An 11136-nucleotide genomic window follows, 5' to 3' on the forward strand; every position below is an offset into this window, starting at 1 on the left:
CATGTAGCACAGTGCTTGGCATACAGCAGGTGCTTAATAAATGCTTATGGGCTGATTAATCTTGACCAGCCCTTTCATTTCTCATAGGAGGAAATTGAGGCCCAAGGTCACACAGGTAGGATAGATATCAGAAGCGGGATCTGAACCCGTGTCCCATGACTGAAGAGTGAGGAGTTATCTCTTGCACCACACTGCCTCCCACCTGCCCTTTCCTTCATCAGTTACCACCCTAGTTTGGTCCTTCCTTGCAGCTCTCCCAGAGTGTGGATTGTCCTGCCAGCTTTGTCTCCTCTCTTTAACCCATCTTCCACATAGCTACCAAAATAACCTTCCTGAATCTTAGGTGTGACCATGCCATTCCCTCTCTTAAGAACCTCGCAGTAGCCTGTAGGATAAATACAGTTTAGCCGTGAAAGCTTGGCATTTCCCACCTCCATGCCTTTACGCAGGTTGCCCTGCATCCTCCCCTCACTTCCAACTCTTAGAGTCCTTAGGTTTCTTCAAGGCTGATCCTCTTTGTTGGTCTCCCCTAAAGTTGTTGTGTATAAGCTTACCTGTGCACATATCGGAAGCTCTTGTACCGTAGGGACTGTCTGTCGTTTTGTGTCTGTGTCCCTAGCGTCCAGCACAGTGCCTGCTTCTCTTGACGGACACATTGATTGGATTGGGTTGAGTGTTCTACTATGTGCGTTTTATGGATATAACTGAATTTGACAGGAAAAGAGCCACGCTCCGAGGTGCGCCTTGACAAAGGGCATGGAAGGAACCTAACTGTGGCACATAGAGGCTCATTAAAGTGGTTTGGTTATGAGGGATGACCGTGTGCTGGTTTATAAGTGAGTGTCTGGGGCATTCTTTATAAATGGCAGGGTATGACCGCCATTGACTGAGCCAAAGTCAAGAGAAGACACGGACTGCTACAGAGGCAGAGTGTTGGAGCATTCGTTGGCATTCCTGTTCATAACTGCTTAGGAGGGGCAGAAATGTTACTTCAAACAAAGGCTGGAAGCCACCTTCAACCAAAGCAGAAGCAGATTTCTCAGCTTGACAGATGTGCATTTGTTCATTTGATAAACACGTGTTGAGGACTTATCATGTGTAGGCATGATACTAGGCACTTGGAGTGGGGAGAAAGATTTAGGAAAAGAATGTATCCTCCCCTTAAGATTTAAAACTTAGCAATAAAAAAAAAAGCCAGTAGGTGAGGGATAGGGTATAGGAAGAGATGATAGGATGGTCACCAGGGTTTGGTGGAGATTATTATGAGTGGTCGCCTTTGCTGATCCATGAGGTGGGTTCCAGTGACTGGTGCACGGGTCTGAGTGAGGCCCGGTGAGCCAGGCTGGGCTGGGCTGGGAAGGCTGCGGTTGGTGACCTTTGTGGGATCCCTTCTTGCCTCTCTACACATACTTTGGCCAGTTCCCAGAACTTCTGGGTAAGGTAAGAGCTAGCTCTAAGATACCCCTTGGTCAAGGGGTAAAAAGTAAGTGCACTGCCAGGAGGAGGGGAAGGGGTACTGTTGGTGGAGACATGGTCATCAAGGAGATGTGGGATTGCCCTGGAACAAGGACTGGACCACTTTGGACACAGATAATGTGAAGCTTTTACTTACAAAACAGGGGATGAGATTCTTTCTACGGTGAGGTCATCAGGCATTCAGACAACATTTGTCATTTTAGCCAGGACAGTTCTCCTAGTGTTAGTGACTGTGTGTGCAGCCACTTGGAGAACAGGGCTTTCCACGTTCTAGAAACCATCCTTACACAGCATGTTGGGTGTAAGGCAGCAGGGGCGGAGCTGCCGGGGATGCCCGACACCTGCTTCCAAGGAGCAGTGTTCATTTCATCCAATGGAATGGCTGTTCATCCTGTTTTTCCTTTGACAATGTATGCGCTATTCCACTTCTGTAGTTCCCCACCTCTGTAGCCAGAGGAGAGCAGAGCATTTCATCTTCTACTCCCTTGGGAACAAGATTGATCTCTTAGAGCTGTTTAGTTTCCATTGCTGTGGTGGTTGTATGTGTTGTTTTCTTAGCTCTTTTTCCTTTCCTATATAATTATTCAGAAAAATCTCCTATTTCTCTGATTTTTCATTTACATGATTTTTTGTGGCATAAAAATATTTGGTTACCTTCATGTATCATAATATGCTCTTCCTTCCTTCCTCCCTTCCCTCCCTCCCTCCCTCCTTCCTTCCTTCCTTTCTTTCCTTCTTCCTTCCTTTCTTTCCTTCCTTCCTTCCTTCTTTCTTTCTCTTTCTTTCTTTCTTTCTTTCTTTCTTTCTTTCTTTCTTTCTTTCTTTCTTTCTTTCTTTATTTCTTCAAAAAGGCTGATATGAGCCTTCTGATAGAGCCCTTCTTTCTGTCTTTACCTCCTTGGCACATGCTCAGTAGTGCAATGCTGGGTCAAAGGGTATGAACAATTTAGCCATTTTCCTTGCATAATCCCAAATTGTTTTGGGTTGGACCAGTTCACAGTTCCACCAACAGTGTATTAGTGTGCTTGGCTGTTTATTTTTCCCCTGCTGCCTGTTCAAACTGACTGGACTCTCGAAGGAGAGAGGGACCTTTCCCTCTCTGCTCCTTTTTGCTCCTCGGGCCATTGGCTGCTGCAGCCTGGCCAGGGCTGTGTTTCTCTAAAACTAAGTCCTGGCTCTGACCACAGAATATTTCTCAGTGGGAAGGAAGGCCAGAGGACACAGCCAGCTGACAGCTTGCTCTAGGAGAGCCAGGCTGGGGACCTGGGTGAGAACCAAGGCTGCAACCCTGCCTGCAGCTGTTAACTGCTCCTGAGTGACTCCAGTCCTCTGAGACCCAGCCACAGAGAGTCCTAGGGACATTCAGAAATGGTGGAGAGTGAAGAAAGGTGTAGGAGGAAGAGCTCGGCAATGGTCTCAGCTCGGTCACCAGCTGGGTTCAAGACCCTATGAAAACCATTGCTACAAATTCTATGACTCTCAGCTTTCTTAGCTGTACAAGAGCACTGTATTCAGAGCTGTGCTCTTTGCAGTGACTAAGTAGAAAAATGGATTTTGCCCATCACTTGGCCAACTGATGAGCAAACTGTTATAGATGAATGTCATGGACTGTCCTGGTGCTCTAAGAAATGAGAGACAGCATGGTGTAATGGATGGAGAACTGACCCCAGTGTCCCTGACACATCCTGGTTGTATGATCCTGGGCAAGTCACTTAACCTCAGGGCTGCTCAAGGCAGTTCTCAAGCACATTAAGTCGCTGAGGAGGAACTTATCTATGGTGGAAGGAGTCCCCTCACTAGAGGTTCTGCAGATCCTGACCAAAAAAAAAAAAATGAGACAGAAAATGAGAGAAAGAAAAAAAAATTAGAGCAAGAGATAGGGAGATTTCTGGAAACTGATGTTGAGAAAAGAAGAAAGCAGACCCCAGAGAACAACATCCACAGTGAATTCAGCAATGTCAATGAGAATGTATCAGAAGAATGCTTTTTTTATGCCGTAAGGGATGGTTCATTTTGAATGGGGGGGGGCAGAGGGAGCTATTTCCAAAAATGAATGTGCCAAAACAGAAGGTAAAGCAATCAAACTTTATTTTTTTCTAAAAAAATCAATAAGCATTTATTTTCTCAAACATTTTTATGTTTATTTTTTATATTTTTATTTTATTATTTTTCTATTTTATTTTATTATTTTTATATATTTAAAAATTTTTGTATTTAAAAAATAATCAATAGGATATGGTCATGTATTTGATGTGGGTGATGAGAGGGAGCCAAGGTTTTCAGCCTGGATGGCTGGGAGAATGGTAATGTCACTCACCAAAATGGGGATGTCTGGAAGGCAGGCTGTTTTGGAGAAAAGATGTGAAGTTTGGTTTGGGGCATGCTGAAACAATCAACAGAGGAAAGGGACTAAGAAAAGGAAAAAAGGTGAGATTTTATTTTATTTTTAAAAATTTATTTGTTTTTAGTTTTCAACATTTACTTCCATAAGATTTTGAGTTTTAAGTTTCCCATTTCTCTCTCCCCACCCCCGAGATGGCATACAATTCAATGTATCCTCTACGTATACATTCACGTGAAGCATATTTTCCCATTAGTTATGATGTAAAGAATAATTAGAACTAATGGGAGGAACCACAAGAATGAAGCAATAAAACAAAACAACAAAGGAAAAAGAGAGCAAATAGTATGCTTCCATCTGCATTCAGATTCCACATTTCTTCTGGACGTGGACAGCAATTTCCATTATGAATCTTTTGTAGTTGTCTTAGATTCTTGCTTGCTGTGAAAGGCCAAGACTATCAAAGTCAATCATCCCATAATGTGGCTGTTACTGTGTACAATGTTGTCCAGGTTCTGCTTATTTCACTCTGTATCAGTTCATGTAAGTCTTTCCAAGTTTTTTTGAATTTTGCCTGCTCATCATTTCTTATAGCATAATAGTATTAACAAACCACAGCTTGTTCAGCCATTCCCCAATTGATGGGCATCCCATCAATTTCCAATTCTTTGCCCCCACTTAAAGAGCTGCTATAAATATTTTTGTACATGTGTATTCTTTTCCCATTTTTATGAACTCTTTGGGATATAGACCTAGAAGTGGTATTGCTGGGAAGGTGAGATTTTAGATGGGATTTGAAGGAAGCTAAGACCTATAGGAAGTGGAGGAGAAGGAGGAGGAGGAGGAGGAGAGAGTGTTAGGCATGGAGGACAGCCAGTGAAATGCCTGGAGATGAGAGACAGAGTGTTTTGTCTGAGAAACAGCCAGCAGGCTGATGTCCCTGGATCACAGAGTCTATGGTGAAATGAGGAGTATATGTAAGGAGACTTGAGAGGGAAGGGGGAGCCAGGTTATGAAGGGCTTTAAAATCCAGACAGAGAATTTTATGTTTGATCCTGGAGGTAATAGGGAGGCACTGGAAGAGTGGTGTGTGTGTGTGTGTGTGTGTGTGTGTGTGTGTGTGTATGTGTATGTGTATGACAGATAAAGACAGAGCTAGAGAGACACACACATAGACCCACAGAGAGGGACACACACACACACACACACACACACACACACACACAGAGAGAGAGAGAGAGAGAGAGAGAGAGAGAGAGAGAGAAATGTCAAAGATCAATTTTATAGTGGAATGGATAATGGATTGGAGTGGGCAGAGACTTGAGGCAACAGACTCACCAGCAGCTATTGCAGTAATCTAGGCATGACTTGATGATGGCATGGACCAGAGTGTAGGCAGTATTAGAAGAGAGAAGGGGGCATATTGGAGAGAAGCTGCAAGGCAGGGCTGTGTGAAATTGATGAGAGATGTTGCCTGTGGGAGATGCTATAGAAGGGAAATCTACAAGAGATGCTGGAGAGATGAAATCTACAAGAGATGTTGCAAAGGTGAAATTGACAGGCCTTGGCACCATATTGGATATGGGGGTTGAGATATGGTGAGGAGTCCAGGATAAGTCCTAGGTTAAAAGCCTGTGGGACTGGGAGGATGGTGTTGCCCTCTACAGTAGTAGAGGAGGTGGAGGTGGGGGGAGGGTTTAGGGGGAAAGGTAATGAGTTCTGTTTTGGACATCCAGTTGGAGATATTCAATAGGCAGTTGAAAATGTGAGATTAGAGGTTAGAAGGAGGTCAGGGCTAGACAAACAGATCTGAGAATCATCAACATAGAGGTGTTAATTGAATCCATAGGGGCTGATGATATCACCAAGTGAAATAATAGAGAGGAGAAGAGGGGCCCAGGACAGAGCTTTGGGGGATATGAGTACCTGCTTGAAGGCTGAGTTTCTCTTCCTTGCTCCAACTAATCTTATTTGGCATAGACGTGAGGCTCCTCCTAAGCCTGGCTGCCCTCCTCTGGAGAGTTTCCAACTTATCCACGTCCTACCTAAAATGAGGTGCCCAGAACCGAACATCATTCTCCAGATGTGGCCTGATGAGGGCAGAACAAGGCACCTGATGAACTCAAGTCCCATGGAGGCCAGTTAGGGAAGACGAGAAGCAGTGGCAAAGCATTAGGATCTTGCTTTGAAAATCCAGCCCCTCCTCCTTGGCCAGCAGCCCCCCACTCCCCCCAGCCTGGGGCCCAGCACACCCACTGGGTCCAGACTCTGCCTCTGCCCAGGCCGCATGTCTGCCAGCACCACACATCCAATAAACAGCTAGTAAAAGGCCTCTGGATGGGAGAGGTAATGAGCGAAGCGCCAGGCTTGGGGCAAGCGGGGGCACATTCCCCTCGGCAGGGTCCCCCCATCCCAGCTGCTCCCATCAGGAACTGTCTGAGCTCCTGGTTCATTACTGGCCCCATAAAACTAGCCCTGGGGGCTAGAGTGCAGACTGGCCTGAGCTGGCCATAAAACCCACGCCAGAGAGGGGAACCACCTGCGGGAGGGAGCCCCAGTCAGCCTGAGGCCCAGGCAAGGGAGAGAGCTGGGCACAGGGGGCAGAGGACAGAGATGAGGCTATGACCAGAAGGGAGACTGAGGGCACCCTCTGAGGCCAGAGTGAGGCTCATTCTGTGGATTCGGTCATTGTCAGCAATCAGTCTGGAGCCAAGGTCACAGATCAGCCAATGTCTGAGGTTTGGGGGTCAATCTATTGCTGCAGTAAAACACCCTCCTGATCCCAGGGTTGAGAGACAGCCTGATGTAGGGAAAGAAACTTCTGGTTCAAATCCTGCCTGTGACATATGGTAGCTGGATTACCCTGGACAACAGAGCCTCAGTTTCCATATCCATAAAATAAGGGTAATAATGCTAATATTACACCAAGACCCTCAGCACGGGTAATCCTCCTGTGCAAGATTTGAGGGAGTCCACGGACAAGCCTCATGCAGGGTGAAAACAAACGGATGGCTTGTGATCTGTACCCTTGCAGTGAGTGACCGCCCCATTGAAGTGTACCAGCCTCCAAGGTCTGTTGTGAGGATAAAATCACATAAAGTATGAAATGTATTTCGCGAACCTCTGTCACCTAGCACAGTGCCTGGTGTACAGTAGGCACTTAATACATGCTGGCTGATTGATGGATTAAGGTACTGTAGAAAGTAAGTTGTTGTTAATGCATCAGCTTGTGGCCAGGTTTAGGAGTTACTCTGTGGCTGGGGAACATAGAGGAGAGAGAACTAGCTGCCGCAGACAGACCTTGGACCCTATTAACAACACCATACCGTAACCACTGAGCTAATGAGGTTCATAGGCCCAATGGTGCATTTGAGGCGGTGGTAAATTCAAATCTAGCCTCACTTACCAGCTGTGTGACCCTGCTCAAGTCACTTCACCCCGCTTGCCCCAGTTCCTTATCTACAAAATGAGTTGGAGAAGGAAACAGCAAACCACTCCAGTATCTTTGCCAAGAAAACCCCAAGTGAAGTCATGAATTGTCAAACATGACTGAACAGCAGCAACAGTAATAATGACAGCAATAGCAATCAACAAGCATTTATTTAGCTCCTGCTGTGTACCCAGGGACTAGGTTAGATGCCAGGGATACGAAGATAAGAGAGAAATGATTCCTGCCCTCAAAGAGTTTCCATTCTACATAGAGAGACAAGGTATGCAGTAAAATGGCCTAGAACTGCCAGGGTCTTTTGAGGTTCAAAGGAGGGGGTCCTATTCAGGCCCAAGGTAGGCTGAAGCTTATGGGGTCATAGAATGTTGGAGCTGGTAGTGCCTCAGAGATCACCAGTCCCAACCCCCACATTTTACTGGTGGGGAAACGAGCCCAGAGAAGTGATCTGGCAACCTCGCAGAATGGAGATTTCTCTAAACTCCTCTTCCAAAGTTGTTTCTAGCCATAGTCTTGGCCCCCTTTGGGAGAGTGACTCTGCTGTGGGTGTTCTCTGATGGGGAAAGGAAGGTGACTTGGGATTTGGCTTCCATCTGTCTCCTTCCAGAGAGTAGGGGAAGGGCCCAACCTCTGGTTTGCCCACAGTCTCTATCTCATGCACTAACCTTACTCTGTAGCTTGTTGGGAAAGTGAGCCTCACTTGTCACTTGGCAGCCCCTGGTCACTCCCTTCCCAGGATTCTGCTCCTCCACTATCTCAGAACCTCCATGCTGGAACCACCTTCCTTCTCTCCTCTGTCAAACTGCTTCCCTTCTCTCTTTCTGAATGATGCTGGAGACTTCTCTCCTTTGCACAGCTCTCCAACCCAGGGGTGCCGTGTCCTGTGCCATATCTGACTCTCTCTTTTCTTCCCTCCCTGGCCTGGGTTACAGGAGCACTTTTGGAGTCTGGACAAGATGGAATGCAAGATGCCTGCCAATGTCATATTCCAGATCTGGGACAATGACAAGTTCTCCTTTGATGATTATTTGGGTAAGTGGGATTCTTCAAAAAATGTCCTAGAGGCAAGAGGGAACCACAGAGGATTCTTAAGGAGGGGAGTGACAGAGTCCTATCAAGTAATGCAATTCATTTCAATAGCCATTTATTAAAGGTACAGACACTGGGGGTCCAAATGAGAAAAATAAAGACAGTCCCTACCCCAAAGGAGCTTATGATTTAATGGGAGAAAGTATATCTGGAAAACTAGGCTGAAGTCCCATGGTTTCTCCTGCTCAGAATTCACAGAATCCCAGACTTTCACAGGTAGAATTTCTCAGCTACTGTCTCTTCCAATCTGACACGAAAAGTATCCTCACCCCATCATACCCAGCTGTGACTTGAAGTCCCCCAGGGAGAGGAAGCCCACTGCCTATTTCATGTGGGCTGAGGTCCAGTTGTTCTCCTGAAATCAAACCTACATCTTCGCCTCTTTGCATCTCTCTGCCTCCCCCACAATTGTTTCGGGTCTTGTCCTCAGGATCTGAGTAGAGTGAGTTTTATCCTTTCCTGGCATAACCCTTCTTGTACTTGAGGGCAGGTACCATGTTCTCCTGAGCCTTCCCTTCTCTGGGTGTAGCATGCTCTCTCTCTCTCTCTCTCTCTGCAGCCCACCCTCACAGGGCCCAGACTAGAAACCCGCCACCAGCCTGGTGTCCCTCCTGAACACTCACCATCAATGATCTTCCCAAACTGTGGTGCTGAAAGTTAGCTTCCCTGTCCTCTGTCTCCTCCATGTGCCCCCTTTCCTCACCTCCAGGCGCTATTCCTCTGCCTGGCTTGTAATTCTACAAAACAAAACAAAATAAAATAAAATCCTCTTCCCTTGACATTCTTGCCTGGATGTGATGATGATGGTAATAACAGCTAGCTTTGATATCACACTTTAAGGTTGGTAAAGCACTTTACGAAAACTGGTCATCCTTTCTGACAGTATAGTGCTTAATACACGCTAGGTGTTTAATAAATGTTCGCTGACTTGACTTAACTTCTCCTAGCTCAGATGCCATGACTCAAAGGCCTCGTTAGCACTTGGACAGCTCTTATCTGTCACGTTGATGTTAGGAGGGCTCGTGTACAAGTTGTCTAGCTTCTGCATGTGGACTGTGAATGATAGATAGCCAGAGGGAGAGAGATAGTACGGTGCAGTGGCTAGATTTCTGGGCTTCAGTCAAGAAGACCTGAATTGGAATTCTATTAATGCTGTAAGCATCAGATGTAGCTGGCTGGGCAAGTCACTTAACCCTCTCTGAACCTCAGTTTTCTCATTTGTGAGATGGGAACAATAATGCCTGTAGTGCTTATGTCTCTGATGTGTTATAAGGCATGAGTGAATGCATAAAGCACTTTGCAAACTTTAAAGAGCAAAGCTCCTTTCTTCTCCTCCCTTTCTTCTTTCTCCTTCTCCTCTTCTTCCTCCTCTTCCTCCTCCTCCTCCTCGTCCTCCTCTTTCTTCATAGATGATATGTCTGTTTATTCTCAAGGTCTGCATAGGACTTTTAGGAGCTGGAGGGGCAGGGCTGCTGGGCATGCCATGCCAATCACATGGGTTGGTCAATTGACCTTTTGTTGTTTTTTTGTACCTTTGTACATCTGCAATCCTCTGGCAGCTGGGGGAGCAGTGGGTAGGACATTGGACCTAAAGTCAGAAAGACCTGAATTCAAATCCAACTTCAGATACTTACTAGTTGTGTGACCCTGGGCAAATGGGGCCACAAAAGTCAGACATGACTGAAAAACAACTGAACAACAACAATAATAATTATCCTCCATCAAACCTAGGTTGTATGTGTATATGTATGTAAAATATATATAATATATGTATGTGACTGTATTTCAATATAATTGATTTCCTTTGTATTTCTCTGTGTTTTATTTCACACACTTAAAAATATTATTTGAGAAAGGGCCCATAGGCTTCACCAGACTGCCAAAAGGATCCGTGATACACAAATACACAAAATTTAAGAACTCCTGTCCTCCATGAGGTCCCACCTGGCTTTGCTTTGCACTCTTTGCAATCTGCTTTCTCCAAATCTAGGACATGTCAGGTTACATGTGGCCTGATTTCTTCTCCTTCTCCATCATAAATTCTAAGAGGGAGTAGTCACTTCCCTCCACAGTTCTCATCATTCCTCCTAATTAAGTAGGTAAATGGAGGCAGAGATGGGTCTTTCCCAATCACCTTTTTAATTCTAGTGTCTTCCTTCTTTCATTTTTTCCTGTTTATACTATATATAGCTTGTTTGTACATATTTGTTGCTTGTTGTCTCCCTCACTAGGTTGTAAGCTCCTTGAGGGCAGGGACTATCTTTTATCTCTTTTTGTATCCCCAGTGCTTAACCCTGTGCCTGGAAAATAGTAGACACTTAATAAATGATTATTGACTGGATCAACAGGTGGGTAGATAAGTACACTGTAAGCAGATAGGTGGAAGCATGGGTAGATGGAAGGATAGATGGATGGATGCTAGGTAGACAGGTGGATGAGGCAACATGGCCCAGTGGACAAAGCGCTGGCTCTGATGAGTTCAAATCCTGCCTCTTGTTGCTTATTGGCTATATGGTTTTAGGTAAATTATTTAACCTTTCTGGGCCTGAGTTTCCTCATCTGTAAAATTAAGGGTTTGGGCAAGATGGTTTCTGAGCACCTTTCTACCTCCTGATCTGTGAGATCATTGTGGATAAGTAGATGGATAGAAAGGCATATAGAGAAAGAGTTATGGAATGGGGGTAGGAGATGTAGGGGGATGGATGATCAGACCAGAAGAGGGTAAGTGGAGAAGCAACTTTTTCCTTCCTTCCTTCCTTCCTTCCTTCCTTCCTTCCTTCCTTCC

General features: G+C 45.5%; 1 protein-coding gene across 3 annotated transcripts in view; it reads left to right on the plus strand.

Moving 5' to 3' along the window:
- DYSF (dysferlin) overlaps positions 1-11136 on the plus strand; it is a 231419-nt gene that overhangs the window by 214160 nt on the left and 6123 nt on the right. For all 3 annotated transcript variants that reach the window (XM_027839970.1, XM_027839971.1, XM_027839972.1), the window contains one exon: positions 8195-8294. In XM_027839970.1, coding sequence (XP_027695771.1) covers positions 8195-8294 — 100 coding nt within the window. The remainder of the gene's footprint in view (positions 1-8194; positions 8295-11136) is intronic.

Source organism: Vombatus ursinus, unplaced genomic scaffold (genome assembly GCF_900497805.2).
Source record: "Vombatus ursinus unplaced genomic scaffold, bare-nosed wombat genome assembly UNPS02014837.1, whole genome shotgun sequence".
Taxonomy (NCBI): Eukaryota; Metazoa; Chordata; class Mammalia; order Diprotodontia; family Vombatidae; genus Vombatus; species Vombatus ursinus.